Below are 16,012 nucleotides of genomic sequence, written 5' to 3'. Positions count from 1 at the left end.
AACTTCACTGCAGTGTCAATGTAAGCCTACTTGTGACATTAATAAATAATAAAAAAAAGGTTGTAATGGAATAACACTCTATACTATTAACAAAAAAACCCCTATTTGAATATTCTTGTAATTTACATCCCACATGAAGATCCCTGAACTGGAGTTCTCCACCACTGCTCCTAGCAAGAATGGAGAATTTGATGGTCAATCAAAACTCCATTCACCGTAGCAGGACCGGGTGAGGGCAGAGAATCCCGGCCCTGGTCCTTTGTTGACCTCAGTTCCAGGATCTCCCTGCGTCACACTCACTTGGCTCCCCATCGACGTCCAGTAGTTTCCCGATGAGCTGTTCGTATTCAGTGCCCACTCTGGAACGGTTGCTGCCAGCTGCTACGGTCAGGTGGTACAGCCAGGTGTCCTGGGGGGACAAGAAGATTTTGAAGAAAAAAAACATGTGAATGAGAGCCCTCCCACAGGATTCCTCCTTCAGTCCGAGTGTGATAGTATGAGTGGGAGGTTGAGGTTGAGGAGAATGAGGGAGCAGCAGCAGGGTAGCGGCTCTGTTACTGGACTGGAAATCTACAGGCCTGTATTAATCCAGAGATCACGAGTTCAAATCTTATCCATAAGAGTTTGAGAACTTGAATTCAGTTCAGTTGACATCACATGACCTCACATCTTCAACCACCTCCACCAATGGCTTCTCACCGTTGTCAAGCCCTGCCTTTGTCACGCCAATCGGAAAGCAAATTCTGTCTCCTGATTGGATGAAGCTTGAGCACCAGTCAAAGGGCTTTGTTTCCCGTATCCGAAACATTAATGATTAGAAATCTAAGGCCAGGATTTCACCTCCCAATTGTGTCAAGCGGATTTAGCAACAGGACCGAGAATTGCAAAGTTGCAGTTGACATCAGCATAGGGGCATGACGTGATTGTCCCCTCCCCACCATCAGTGACAGGGCACATTTCCCAACATCAGGTACATCATTTGAATTTATTAACGTATAATTATCAAGCTCCCACACCTGACTAACCCTACCCACCCCGTCAGAAAATCCACCCACACTGGCGTGACAGAATGATGTGAATCGCAACTGGTTTCCCAAGACAAGCACCTGGAAAGCAGATCTCCCAGAGGAGCTCAGGTGAGTGCTGCTTTCAATGGTGGGACGGTCATGCCCGGATACTGTCCTGGCTCCGCTCCATGGCACTGCACCCAGGCACTGCCATGGCCCAGTGTGAGGGGACCTGGTCGGACAGCGCCGGGGGAGAGAACTCCTTTGCTCTCTCTGCACTTGGGGCAGCCTTTAAAAATGGCACCCTGATCCTAGGCTGACTAACTCTTTGGTGGGTTGGTGAACCAGAGACTGCCCCACCAGTGATATATCATGGATGCAGCCTCTTGCTGTTTTTTTCCGAGGTCCTGGACTATAAGGTGCAGAAAGCCACAACTGTGGCCTTTGCCGATATCTGGGTAAATCTGGGCCAATCCTAGAGCCTTGGCAACCACAGTGTTCACGCTTGATTATCTACCAGAGTCAACTGTCCACAGAAGGGGCAATTCCACTGAGGTACATAGCTGCAGCTTGACGATAACCAAAACACTAAAGACCGTTTCCCTTCATTTTCTCCTGTCCTCTCCTGAACACATTTGGGGCCGAACCGAACTTTGCTCTTCCCATTCCCGACAGATCTCTCACCTTTTCCTGCTTGGTTCCAATCAGCAGGTAAGTGGGGCTTTGATCCTTCGGATGGATGACCAGAGTGAAGTGTGACGAGAGGAATCCTCGGCCTCCCGCCTCGTAATCCTCGTCGGAATCGCAGGAACGGTCCACCTCTCCGACTTTAGCCTCTCGGACTTTCAGGTGGCCCAGAGGGAACTAAATGTGCAGAGAAAGCATTTCAAAGAAGATCAAACTCCTCCGCTGTTAGACTGGAAACCCTTGCAGATGGTTAATGGCCTCACAATGGGAACTGTCCATCTATCACCAATAATGCCCTGGTTATCGCCATTCTCCAGGGACTAGCTCATAGGATGAAACCCCCCCCTCGTTTCTGGCTCCTTTTAATATGAAAGTCAGGATCTCATGGGCCCTCTCCGTTATTTTACAACAGTCTGGTTGGAACCTGGTCCATGCACACATTTACCATGTTAACTGATAACACGTTTAATAAAGCACATTTCAAATCTTTTTCTGGGTCCAGGAAAAAAATAGGCTTTCAACTCCCAAAAATACCCCCAGTATTGAGCCAGCCGCAATCTCTTGACCCTTTCATTCGGAAATCTGTGTCCCTTTATTTTAGCCTCCCCTATGTCCTTTCTATAATAGAGACTCCAAGTCTGCAGACACCACTCAACTATGGCCTATCCAACATTCATCATTATTTGTTTCCCTTTGCCTGTCATTCCAATCTTAAAAAAAGACAAAACATCTTTGGCCTTTCTAATGGTTTCATTTATGGTCATTTGAGACAATTTCGTACACCAGTGTTATCAGCAGTCATGGACCAGCTGTAGGAACATTAACACTTCTTAAAAGATGTGCACTAATTTTAGTGGAAAACAAGTATGATATACTTGCACGATATAGATAAATGCATCGTGCAGGCTATATATATACTTAAATGATCAAAAGATATTCTGGTTTTCAAATCATCATTTAACCATCAAACACCCAAAAGCAATTTTCCACATGCAGAGTCCACATCTGGATTTCCAATGAGCCACATGTGGGTGTAACATTCAAGCCCACGCCTCATTCTGAACACAGGCTGTTAGCAACCACTGCAGTTGGCTCAGAGTCAGCAGTCAGAGTGTACGTGTCCCCTCAGTCAGCTGGCTTCAGTCTGTCGCTACATTCGTTCACTGGTCCTACCTTGTCATCTTGGTTCCGAAAGTAGTAGAAGACCTTTCCGATGAGGGAGCACCAGACCAGCTTGGAGTAGCCATGCCTCACCTGGAACATACATGAAGGACAGTCAACCACCGAGAGAGTGAGTGGGGCACCTTACATTAGGTTAACCAAGGGACAAGGAAATGGAACTCACTACCTCACCACAACCAAAACTAAACCTACAATACATACAAATCAGAAGCAGAAGTGGGCCATTCAGCCCCTTGAGTCTGCTCCAGCTCTGCCCACTTGATAAAAATCCAATTCGCTTTTGTTCCCATACAATGCTTCCAATCATTGACTCTTGCAGGAGATTAGTCCAGGAAAGTTGGTCCAAACTTCTCAATTGTAGAACACTAACTAACATTCCCTATTTGGCCCAGGTGAAAAGTTGCAGGTATTGGAAATGGAAATAGTCTCTCCATTCAAACATTATGCCCCAAGAATCATAAATTAAGAATGCAATAATTGGCCCCCAGCACATCTGCACCAAGAAAGGGGCAAAATATATCGGCAACCTGTAGTTATACATCGCCCTTAATTCAATATAATCCCAAAGTCTTCAAATACATATAAATAATAGAAAGGTGGAGAAGGGTCTATTCGGCACCAAAAAGGGGACTTAAGCACAGAAACAAAGGCTACATCTGAGGGACTACAATTGTCTTTATTGCTCACTAACTGCCTGAACACACAATGATAAAGAGCTGGCTGTGCAGAGATCTGGAGGCTCTGTCAGCGTGCTGTGTACATGGGAGTGTGGGGGAAGGGGACAAGTGCTTACGTTTCACCTTCCAGATAATCAGAAGACCCACTCCACCTCACTGTGCCATAAAGCTTATCTTTGTGCATTTGAATCGTAACCACAGGATAGGACTGATTTTGAGTTCATTGTCTAAGGCCAGTGTCGAAAGATCTTAAAGAATCAATCCAGGGTAATGAATGAATTCAACCTTTATCTGCAGGCATACTCCTGAGTGTCCCACCCCCCTGTGTTTCCGGGGACCCAGCCCCGGCACCCCCGGGGACCCAGCCCCGACACTCCCTGGGGCCCAGCCCCGGCACCCCCGGGGACCCAGCCCCGACACTCCCTGGATCCCAGCCCCGGCATCCCCGGGGGCCCAGCCCCGGCACCCCCGGGGACCCAGCCCCGGCACTCCCTGGATCCCAGCCCCGGCACCCCCAGGGACCCAGCCCCGGCACCCCCGGGGACCCAGCCCCGGCACTCCCTGGATCCCAGCCCCGGCACTCCCTGGATCCCAGCCCCGGCACCCCCGGGACCCAGCCCTGGCTCTAAATGGTTGACTTTGTATTTCAATATCCATGCAGGGTAGCAAGAGTGGGGCTAAGGTTTGAGCTGAAGACTGTGTGGGAGAAACATTCATCAGGAGAACTGATAGAAAGTAAACTGTTAGCATGGAAACACAGCTCAGAAACGAAGAGGCGATTTGAACATTCCTCTGGCCTGGCAACAGTTCAAATGATTTAATTGGTTTTGCTGAAGCATTGCTTCTGAACTGGTGCCAACTGAAAAGCGTCCTCTGCGGTCGGACGTGTGAGCAACCCAGCGTCTCCCAACAACCAAAGCAGAAATGAAAAGCAGCTGTTTGGTTGTGCTGATGCAGAAGGAACATCTGGCAGGCTGAATGCACTGGGCAACGTGTCGAGGCCAAAACATACCCAAAAGGAACAGACCGTGGCCTCCGACTCTCAATGCTACAGACAACGCACATCCCAGGGGTGAAATCATCGCACCAAGAGAATAAGCAGCTGTTTCACACCTAGCTCTGCCCCGGTTAACAACAACTTTATCGTAACTGAATATCGGGCAAAGTGTGAGGCAGACTGACAATCTGCCTGTTTTGCAATACTGTAAAATTTACTGATTTCACCTCTCCACATCCTCCACTGTCTGCATGTCTATCAAGTCTTATCCGCGTTGTGCAAACCGATCTCTTGGTGAATTAGGATGTTGCACAGTACAGTTACACAGTCTTCTGTATTACAGGCAGGAGGAGTGATCGTATGGAGTGAGCCTGCACAGTGGTTAGCACTGCTGTCTTATAGCACCAGGGACCCGGGATTGATTCCCGGTTTGGGTCACTGTACGTGTGGAGTCCGCATTTTCTCCCCCATGTCGGTGTGGGTTTTGTCCGGGTGCTCTGGTTTCCTCCCATAGTCCGAAAGATGTACTGGTTAGGCGCAGTGGCTATGTTAAATTCTCCCTCGGTGTACCCGAACAGGCGCCGGAGTGTGGTAACCAGGGGATTTTCACAGTAACTCCATTGCAGTGTTAATGTAAACCTGCTTGTGACACTAATAAATAAACTTTAAACTTCTTCCTAATCCTGTCTACTTTGTTGTTCTCAAAGAGTGAGGCAGGAATAGTATGAACGTAGAATGATACAGCCATTCAGCCCATCGTTCCTGTGTCAGCCCTTTGGCAGAGCCGTCCAATTAACTCCACTCCACTGCTCCTTCCCCACAGTGGCGTCCGGATTATTGTCTTAAGGCTGGAAAAGGCAAATGGGGTTTCCCACTGTCAAAAAAAAGGTGCAAGGTAGGCAAGCATCAACTTCCTCACTGTGCTGAGGTCAGAGGTTCTTTTGTTGTAATATATAACCTTCTGCAAATCTAGTTAACTCTGTCCTTTGAGTATTTTTCCCCTTTCCCGCACTGACAACTGTTTCTGGGTGGCCTGCATGGTCTCTGAGTGCTTCTACATGGTGATTAGCACTGCAGCCTCACAGCGCCAGGGACCCGGGTTCGATTCCGGTCTCGGGTCACTGTCTATGTGGAGTTTGCATGTTCTCGCCATGTCTGTGTGGGTTTCCTCCAGGTGCTCCGGTTTCCTCCCACACTGCAAACATGTGTGGGTTAGGTGAAGTGGTCATGCTAAATTGAACCTTAGTGTTGGGGTTAGTTGGGTAAATAAGTAAGGATATGGGGATAGGGCCAAGGTGGGGTTGTGATTGATGCAGACTTGATGGGCCAAATGGCCTCACTCTGCACTGTAAGGATTCAATGTTAACTCTGCTTCTGTTTGAGATGTACACAATGTCAAACAGGGCCTCATCTCCTCAGCCCTACCTTCCACTCTATCACAGATCTCCCTTTGCCAACACCTTTTCAATAGCTCTGTACTTATTGAAAGTCTGTTGACTCTCTTTCACTTCTGAGGAAAGGACATTAAGCTGAAATGTTAACAATAAATGTTAAGGTTAAAGGTGACACAGTGGTTAGCACTGCTGCCTCTCAGTGCCAGGGATCCAGGTTCAATTCTGGCTTTGGGTCACCTTCTATGTGGAGTTTGCATCTTCTCCCCGTGCCTCCAGATGCTCCGGTTTCCTCCCACACTCCAACCATGTGCTAGTTAGGTGGACTGGCCATGCTAAATTGTCCCAAGATTTGTGGGTTAGGGGAGTTAGCAGGATAAATATGTGAGGTTATGGGGATATGGCCTGGATCAGATGCTCTGTCAGCGAGTCGATGCAGACTTGATGGGTCAAATAGTCTCCTTCTGCACTGTAGGGATTCTATGATCTATGATCATTTAGTTCCAGCTTCACCAATCTATCCACATAACTGATTGAACCAATCTTGTCAATCTTCTCTGCATCCTCTCCAATGCCTTCACGTTCTTCCCAATATGTGCTGCCCAGAATACTCCAGTTGAGGCCTAACCAGTGTTTTAAAGGTTCACTAAAATAACCTAACTTTTGTACTTGATGAATCTATTTATAAAGCTAAACTCCATCTGAAAGATTGAAGTACATCTCAGATCTCTGGGGTGAGGCTTGAACCCATAACCTTTTGACTCACAATTAAGAATGAACCCAGGACGACTCTTTAGAAATGATGGACAGGATTAAATGGGAGGGGAGCGGGAGAGCAGGGGAGTGTCACTTAACAAAAAAAAAGTCCAGGGCAAGCTTGTTCCCGCTTTGGCGATTTGCCCCACAGTCATTTAACACTAGGAGGGTTGTTAACTGGTTTAAGGTGGGACTTCTTCCTCCTCCCCACCCCTCTGCTAGGCGGGATGTCCTGCCTCTGAGAGTTGCTGCCAGCCAATCAAATACTTTCTGGGCTCAGCAGTGCCTCTGTGAGTGGTGGCCACCGCTGGGATTACAGCAGCCCCCCCAGTGCAGAGGAGCTGGAGTATAAAGGGATGTGTGGGTATTGTTGGGGCCAGGCGAGAGCAAGTGGGGTTGGAGGATGTGGGGAGTCGGGAGAAACAGGGAGGGGAGGGAGGGGGAAGGGGAATGGGGGTTGGGGAGGGGGCCAGAGTGCTATCCATGGGGACCGGGGCTCCGTTAACCAGGCACCAGTCTTTTTACCTACCACTACCTTGGGCAGTGAATGATGCCAGGCTGATTGCTCAGTGTGGGTCACATCCACTGCTGGTTAAACTCCTCAACCGTGGGATAAAGCCCTCAGTTTACTCATGAACAAGTGGCTTCTCGATGCTCCCTCCCCACCCCAACCACTGGTAAGATTATAGGGAGAGGAAGGGGGGGAAGCAGAAGTGGGAAGATTGGCAGCAGGCACAGCATCCATGGCATTTTATGAATATTTTCCGGGGCCTATAGAAGTCATGCCATTAAGTGGTGATCAGAAGCAAATTCGCTGCCTTTTCAGTGTGGTATGGCATCTCCCTACAGAATCAAAGGCAGAGTGTAGGAGTTCCTACACTCTTCACCTGGTTTCACAGTTTAGGATCTTGGCTGAACTTCCCATCAGCCTCTTACCTTGGTCAACCAGCTTTTGACCGATGGCTTTGACTCAGTCTGCGTGATGATGGGACTGGCCAGCTGAACCTTCAGAATGCTCTGCAGAACTCGGATCCATTCCTCCAGGAGATTTGGCGAGTCAGCAGTCAGGTAGTACGTCCTTTTCTCTGTCACCAGCTGGAGGAAGAGACAAGCAGCAATGAATCATAATGGTTGCCCTGTTCAGCCACTCGTGAATGCATGGCGTGTTTTTTATTATTCAATCGTGGGACATGGGCGTCGTTGGCTGGCCAGCATTTATTGCCCATCCCTAGTTGCCCTTGAGAAGGTGATGGTGGGCTACAACAGAGTGGCTTTCTCGGCCATTTCAGAGGGCAGTGGAGAGTCAACCACATTGCTGTGGCTCTGGAGACACATGTAAGCCAGATTGGGTAAGGACGGCAGATTTCCTTCCCTAATGGACATTAGTGAACCAGATGAGTTTTTCTGACAATTGACAATGGTTTTATGGTCACCAGTAGCTTCTTGATTCCAGATATTTTTTATTGAATTCAAATTCCACCATCTGCCGTGGTGGGATTCGAACCCAGCGCCCCAGAACGTTAGCTGAGTGGATGAATAATCTAGTGACAATACCACTAGGCCATCTCCTCCCCGAGTTTTTATTCACCCTCAGCAAGGCTGTGCTGCCTCAATGGAAATTCAGCCACAGACCCCACGCTGGATACACTGATTCCTACTGGGATCCAGTAAAAAAACAAAGCTAGCCCAATCCCCTCCGGAGTTGTGTAACACGCTTTCGGTGATTTGACTTGTTTTATTTTGGACTTTTTTTGCCACAGGAAGGATTTGGAAAATGGTTTGAACGCTGGGAAAACAAGACATATTCACCAAGATGTTTTTAAGGACAGCACCTCTGAGGTAGCGTTAATATGTGACATGGAAGTGGTCTTTCCCCAAAGACAGTAAGCAGATAAACAGTTTCTTCAATATATAAAAACAGAAGATGCTGGAAATAGTCAGCAGCTCGAGCTGGATCTCTGGCCAACTTTGTTTTAATGTTCGATAAGAACTTCACGCCGATCAGATGGAATTTTGTCATTTGTTTATTACGTGTGAACTCAGGCAGGGGAAACGGGATGCTGCCCGCTCGCCGACTCCACTGCCGGCTTTTCCCATCAGGTTTTTTAACACTTGGTTGAAGTGTCACGCTGCTGGGGTTGGGGGTGGGGTCCTCTGAATGAACCCATCCTGCCAACAACTTACGCTTTCAAGAGATGCAACCTAAAAGACAAAGACACCCCACGGAGACCCACCCCTCACCCCCAGATACAGGAAATCCCCACGCTTCCGCCATGGACACAGGGAATTCCACCCCCCCCCCTCCCCCACCCCCACCACATGGACACAGGGAGACTCCAACGTCTCTCCTATGAACACAGGAAAACTCACCCCCCTCCCCATGGACACAGGCAATGCCCCCACTCCCCCACAGACACAGGGATTTGGATTCCCCCCCCAATCTTGCACACAGATTACCCACAACCCCACCCAACCAAAGGCTGTCCCCAAAGGATGCGCCCCCCCCCTTCCCAGACATTGCCAGGGCATGACACTCTCCCATCCCCGCTGGGGGCTGTACTTAGCTGTGCAACCCCAGCAGGTTCTCTTCGCCTGCTCCGTATCTGTTGTAAATGCGGAGGGGAGGTGGGGATTACCTAACGTGGGGGGGGTGGGGTGGTGGAATAATAGAGTAGGAAACTTGCTAATTAGATGTAAGTGTACGGTAAGGGGGGCGGTCTCTGACCTTTCATGCCAAAAACCACATTACTCCATTGTTGGCGGGAGTGGGACAGAGAAACAGATAATCAACTAACACAGGGAAGACAATCGCCCTTTTGAAAGAGAACCCTCCAATGGCAGGCTCTGGTCAGGTACAGAGGGTTTGGCAGGCAGCGCGGAAATTAAAAGTTGTCTTGTTCCAGTCCAGAAAAGCAGGCCATTGATTTGGCAAAGTGTAGAGCGATCACTCACTGGTATTAACACAGAAAGGGAAGTTTCGCTGAATGAATGAAGTGCATCTGTTTGTAACGGATATTCTGCACGTGAACTCGCACTGAGGTAACGACCTGCAGTAAAACTTCCCAAGGTGTCTCACAGGGGTGTAATCAGACATATTGTGGAGTACAATGCGGGGAAATGTTAAACAGGCCACTTTGGCAGCAAGAGTTGAAAAGCACTACAGCAATTCCTCACCGAAAGCTGTGGCTGCATTCCTGAAAATCGTGATTTTTAAGTGAGCCAACTTAATGTGAATCATGGGTTTCCATAGAAACCAGTGTTAAAGCTGGAGTGAGGTCCCTTCAGACATTTCTCACCCAGAGAAACCAATACTGCAACCGTTAATGAAACACTGTGCCATATACATGTGCAGAACTGTGCATTCCTAACTGAAATGATATATGAAGTATATCACTAAATATAAAAGAAATATAAAATACAACTAAATAGTTTAAGTATTTACAGTACTCACCTCAGTGGTGTTTTTATATTGAGCAGGCTCCATCTAAGGGCTGAAACTGGTTGGTGCGGTTAGCAGCTGAAGTCCTAGAACTACCCGCACTGACCATCCTCCACCATATAGAGCCCAGGACCGCACTGTGAGGTCAACAGTGAAGCCAGAAGGGGAGCCGGGGGAGGGAGAACTAAGGTAAAGAATAGAGGCTGGGAAGCAAGGCCGGGAGTCAGAATGGCCCGGAGCTGGCAAGGCTGGAAATTCCCAAAGCTGGGAATTCCCAAAGCTGGGAGTCGTTAAGGCTGGGAGAAGGCTTGGGAGTCGGAGAAGCCAGGAGAAGGCCGGGAGTCATTAAGGCCGGGAGAAGGCTGGGAGGTGGAAAGGTTGGGAGAAGGCCGGGGAGTCGGAGTGGCCTGGAGTTGGCAAGGCTGGAAATTCCCAAAGCTGGGAATAACCAAAGCTGGGAGTCACTAAGACTGGGAGAAGGCCAAGAGTCGGAAAGGCCGGGAGGAGGCTGGGAGTTGGCCAGGAGAGACAGAATTCGGGATGAGCTGCAGTTTACAGTGGGTGTAAGTTGGGAGCCTGGCCAGGTGAGCAGTGGAACAGCCAAACATGAAGGTACGGCATGGGTGGAATGGGGGGGTGGGGGGGTGGGGGGTGGGGGGTGTCGGCAGCAGGCGGAGAGGGAGGCAGGAGCTCAAACCCAGTACAAAGCCAGGGATGGAGGTTATGAGGGAGATTCAATGTCCTTTTGACCACGCTCTGTGAAGATGGGAGGCTCTCACCTGGAAGGTTTGTGCTCCCTCCCCGCGGACAATGCGACAGGAGGAGCTGAGCTCAATCCGACCCTGTGGCTTGCGGATGACATCACTCTGCAATGTCAAAGGCACAACACCTTGTTAAAAATTTAATACGTCTTCAAAGCATCAAGTTCATATTGAATTGAGCATCTCTGCTTCTATCTTCAAGGCTCCGACTTGGGGGGTACTCACAGGTGATTTGTAATACAGGATCTCGCCGTTCCTCAGCACAAACCACCGTCTCTTCCACGTCCTTACCCGGCCCCCCATCTTCAGCAGATAACCAGATTTCTCCAAAGGTTCCTGCAATCAACAGACATGAAGATGGATCAGGGGGCCTGCACACACCGCACTGAGGGAACTGTACTGTCTACAGTGGTCTCCAAGGGAGGCTAGAGGGAGTCATTAACCAGTTGGTTTGCTAACTCTCACTGTCCAATGTTGTGGACCAGCAGAGAGAAACATCAAAGCAAGAGAGAGACAGAGAGAGATGGGGGAGAACGGCTGGTGACTTCAGTCAGGGCTGATCCAATCAGATAAGGAGAAGTCTGTCTGTTTTCCAATCGGCTATGGGGAGATGGTGGCCGAATGGCCTCTTTCTACACTGTAGGGCTCTATGCTATGCAATGTGTTTGACTCTTAACTGCCCTCTGGAATAGTCTAGCAAACTATTCAGTTCCAGGACAATTAGGGATGGGTTATAAAGACTGGCCCAACCAGCGACACTGAGATCTCACAAATGAATAGTAAAAAATAGCTTTTGGACTGATGTCTGAAAACCAGACATGTTTCTCCGCTGCCACACATGAATTTGCAATTGCTTCCTGTTCTTTTTGGCTTATCCTGGTCAATGAGATCTAAGCACAGGGGAGAGCCATGGATAAATATCACCGGATTGGAACCTGCAAGGAGCACTGGAGGTCTGGAGGTGCTCTTCCGGAGAGTCAGTGCAGACTCGATGGGCTGAATGGCCTCCTCCTGTACTGTAGGGATACCATAAACAGAGGCAGTTGTGTGGAGCTTGCAGACAATACACGTAAATAATCTTCTTGTTGGATGTGAATGTATGGCTCCTGGGGATAGTGGATGGGTTATCCAATCTCTGAGAACAGTGATAGGAAACCTTGAGTGGTGAGTGGGCCGTGTGAATCCTAGGATCCCCAGAAAGAGGCCATTCGGCCCATTGAGCCTGCACTGATAACAATCCCACCCAGGCCCTGTACGCAGCAGCCCAATGTACTGTGTCCCTCCTACATCTCAGTGGGCCGTGAGACTGAAATCGAGCTTGTTCACTAATCCACGAACAAGATTTAATACACACTGAATATTTCATAACGAGTTATAGAAAATGCTTGCTCGTTTGTAAATTAATTGAACTATCAATTCCAAATGGTAAAAATATTCACACTTTGGACACAGAGGGAGCGCACGGCTCTCACAGTCAATGTTGTGAGCGATCAGCGTGCGCCTCACTTCACCCACCCGTGCTTTATGTGAGAATCATTTCGGTCAAAGAACAAAGAAAAGTCCAGCACGGGAACAGGCCCTTCGGCCCTCCAAACCTGTGCCGATCATGATGCCCTAACTAAACTGAAAAAACCCTTCTGCCCTTGGTCCGTCTCCCTCTATTCCCTCCCTATTCACGTACCCATCCAGATGCCTCGTAAATGTTGCTAATGTGCCTGCTTCCACCACCTCCTCTGGCAGCGCGTCCCAGGGACCCACCCCTCTCTGCATGGAAAACTCCCCCCGTACATCTCCCTGAAACCTTCCCCCTCTCACCTTGAACCTCTGCCCCCTTGTAACTGACACTTCCACCCTGGGAAAAAGCCTCTGACTATCCACCCTGGCTGTGCCTCTCATCATTTTGTATCAGGTCTCCCCATAGCTTCCGTTTTTCCAGTGAGAACACCCTAGTTTATTCAACCTCTCCTCACAGCCAACACCTTCAAGACCTCCTTTGCACTCTCTCTCTTCACACCGGTAAGAAATAAAACTACAATAGGAAATCAGCAGAATGTAGCAACCCTTCGCGTGGGCAACCGTCGACGCAATGTCTCACGGGCCGCACTCTGAACCCAGATGGGTTGCATTGTGCTCTGGGGGCTGCAGACTGTCCACCACTGTTGTAAAACTGATGCCTGATCCTTCATTCAGTGGCCCTAATGTACGGGAAGAAGGATCAGCTGATCACCCACATTGCAGTTGCTTTCTGTCGAGTAGACGGAGCAGGTTCGAAGGAGCTTGTGTTCCGGCTCCGAGTAGTCGCTGTCCACTGAGCAGGCGTCAGGAGGGATGGCGTAATCACTTTCAGAACTGACCGAGGACATCGAGACTCCTGCAGAGACAGAGAGAGACGGTGATTTCTCCCACAATCATAAACCGTTTCCATCACATCACAGGCCTTAATGATGAGCAGTTAATGAAAGGATTAGAACTCATGGCCAGGAGAGTGTGGAATCAGTATAGAATCTATCGAATCCTTACAGTGCAGGAGGAGGCCATTCGGTCCATCGAGACTGCACCAACACCTATCCCACCTAGGTGCTATCCCCCGTACCTCCACATATTCACCCTGCTAATCCCCTGATACTAATTCACCATGGCCAATCAACCCTAACTCGCACATCTTTGGAGTGTGGGAGGAAACCGGAGCAGCCGGAGGAAACCCAGACAGACACGGGGTGATTATGCAGACTCTGCACAGACAGTGGAATTGAACCCGGATCCCTGGCACGGCTAATCCACCTAACCCGCAACATCTTCGGACTTTGGGAGGAAACTGGAGTACCTGGAGGAAACCCCCGCACACACGAGGAGAACATGCAAACTCCACACAGACAGTCACTTGTGGCTGGAATTGAACCTGGGTCCCTGGTGCTGTGAGGCAGCAGTACTAACCATTGTGCTACCTTGAATCCAGGCTCCCCAGCATCGCTGCTCAACAAAAATTCAGCAATTGGACCTGAAAATTTCAACCGAGTTTTCCCCAGCCTTAAAAGCCTTACGGGGATGAGATTTCCAACTTCCATTGCCCTCTGTAGGAACGGGTGCTCTCTGACACCAGCCCTGAGTGACTCCTATTTCACTGCCAACCTTTCATTTCAAGGCTATGTCCCTGGTTCTGGACTTTCCCTCTGGACAAAGTTGTTTCCCTCTCATCTACCCTATTAAATCTTTCAATCATCTTCCTTCGCTATTCTTTTATAGGTTTGCCCCTCGATTGCCATGAATTTAAGGCATTGAAGAGTCAACCACCTTGCTGTGGCTCTGGGGTCACGTATAGGCCAGACCGGGTAAGGGTGGCAGATTTCCACTCCAAAAGGACCCGATGGGTTTTTACAACATCTGCCGATAGTTTCCTGGTCAATGTCACTGAAGCTAGCTTTTCAATCTCAGCAGGTCTGACAGCAGCTGCGGAGAGAGAACGGAGCTACCGTTACAAGCCTGGATGACCCTGACTCGAAACGTTGGCTCTATTCTCTCTCCTGTCAGACCCGCTGAAAAGTTCCAGCATTTTCTGTTCGTGTTTCACATTCCCGCATCTGCAGTGGTCTGCCTTTTTCCATTCCAGATTCTATTCACTGAAGTTAAATTCTACCACGGTGAGATTTGAACTTGTGTCGCTGCAGCCTGGGCCTCGGGATTACCAGGCCGGTCACATTACCACAAAATCATCGTCTTCCCCGTAGCTACTTCAGTGGGATCACCCGCAATTTGGCGACCGCATTTCCAACTTTGCAACACTTCAGAAGTATTTTGTTGGCTGTGAAGGGCTTTTGGGTGGCACGGTGGTTAGCAACGCTGCCTCACCGTGCCAGAGACACAATCAGCCTTGGTCACCGTCTGTGTGGAGTTTGCACAATCTCCCCGTATCTGTGTGGGTTTCCCTCCGGGTGCTCCGGTTTCCTCCCACAATCCAAAGACGTGCGGGTTAGGTTAATCGGACATACTAAATCGCCCCTTAGTGTGAGGGGGATTATATGAGGTAAATGCACGGGGTTATGGGGCCTGGGTGGGATTGTGGTCGGTGGAGACTCAATGGGCCAAATGGCCTCCTTCTGCACCGTTGGGATTCTATGATTCTGTGGAAGTTCTGACAGGTTCTTTATCTTTTATCCACTGTGGACTGATGCCAGCCACTCCAGTTTCCAGCCCCGCTGATTGCCTACCTCTTTTCACAGCTCGGGGGCTCCCAGGGCCGCTGTTCTTCCTCGACTCTGAGCCCACGGTGGATGTTCGGAAACTGGCTTGGGAGCTGCTGTCGTCGTCAGATCCCGAGGACTCATCCGGGAAGGGAATGTTGCTGATCTGTGTGGCTTTCTGTGGGAGGAGAAGAATCCGTCATTCGTTTTGGACCAACAACAAGGGTTAAAAATGTCCGACCCAACCTTTCACTGAGGGCCTAAAGCTTCAGGCTGTGCCTCAGCCTCCTGGAGCTAAAACTCCAGGATTGGCCTGGAGACTCCAGGAGCTAAACCGGGAGAAATATCATCATGGAAATTTAAACCAAATTGTTCGCTGTCTTCACTTTCTATTGAGTACTTTTGGTCGTTAATTGTAAAACTATGGGAGATGGGGAACATCAGGCTATTTGAGAGACGGAATACCAGTTTTCTGTACGTTCGGTGTGGGAAGGACAAGGAGTTCCAAGGAGGCACATTTCTGACCACAAAGGGGACACTGGGCTTTTGGGGCAGGACCCTCATTTGAATTTTCTTTCTCTGCTTCCCGCCTGGTACCTGGCCAGATTCAGAGGCTGAGGGGGAAGGGGAGGCCTGCAGAGGCTGAGGGGGAAGGGGAGGCCTGCAGAGGCTGAGGAGAAGGGGAGGCCTGCAGAGGCTGAGGGGGAAGGGGAGGCCTGCAGAGGCTGAGGGGGAAGGGGAGGCCTGTAGAGGCTGAGGAGAAGGGGAGGCCTGCAGAGCCTGAGGGGAAGGGGAGGCCTACAGAGGCTGAGGGGGAAGGGGAGGCCTGCAGAGGCTGAGGAGAAGGGGAGGCCTACAGAGGCTGAGGGGAAGGGGAGGCCTGCAGAGGCTGAGGGGAAGGGGAGGCCTACAGAGGCTGAGGGGAAGAGGAGGCCTG

General features: G+C 49.7%; 1 protein-coding gene across 1 annotated transcript in view; it reads right to left on the bottom strand.

The window, feature by feature from the left end:
* LOC145352743 (pleckstrin homology domain-containing family H member 1-like) overlaps positions 1-16,012 on the bottom strand; it is a 150,184-nt gene that overhangs the window by 37,204 nt on the left and 96,968 nt on the right. Inside the window, exons 10-17 of the mRNA XM_080203010.1 lie at positions 15,103-15,253; positions 13,129-13,268; positions 11,123-11,233; positions 10,916-11,002; positions 7,634-7,792; positions 2,868-2,948; positions 1,692-1,871; positions 301-409 (exon numbers count right to left, since the gene is read on the bottom strand). Coding sequence (XP_080059136.1) covers positions 301-409; positions 1,692-1,871; positions 2,868-2,948; positions 7,634-7,792; positions 10,916-11,002; positions 11,123-11,233; positions 13,129-13,268; positions 15,103-15,253 — 1,018 coding nt within the window. The remainder of the gene's footprint in view (positions 1-300; positions 410-1,691; positions 1,872-2,867; positions 2,949-7,633; positions 7,793-10,915; positions 11,003-11,122; positions 11,234-13,128; positions 13,269-15,102; positions 15,254-16,012) is intronic.

The sequence above is a fragment of the Carcharhinus amblyrhynchos genome, chromosome 14 (genome assembly GCF_965287045.1).
Source record: "Carcharhinus amblyrhynchos chromosome 14, sCarAmb.v2.hapA, whole genome shotgun sequence".
Lineage (NCBI taxonomy): Eukaryota > Metazoa > Chordata > Chondrichthyes > Carcharhiniformes > Carcharhinidae > Carcharhinus > Carcharhinus amblyrhynchos.
This window is presented reverse-complemented; position numbering and strand designations above follow the sequence as displayed.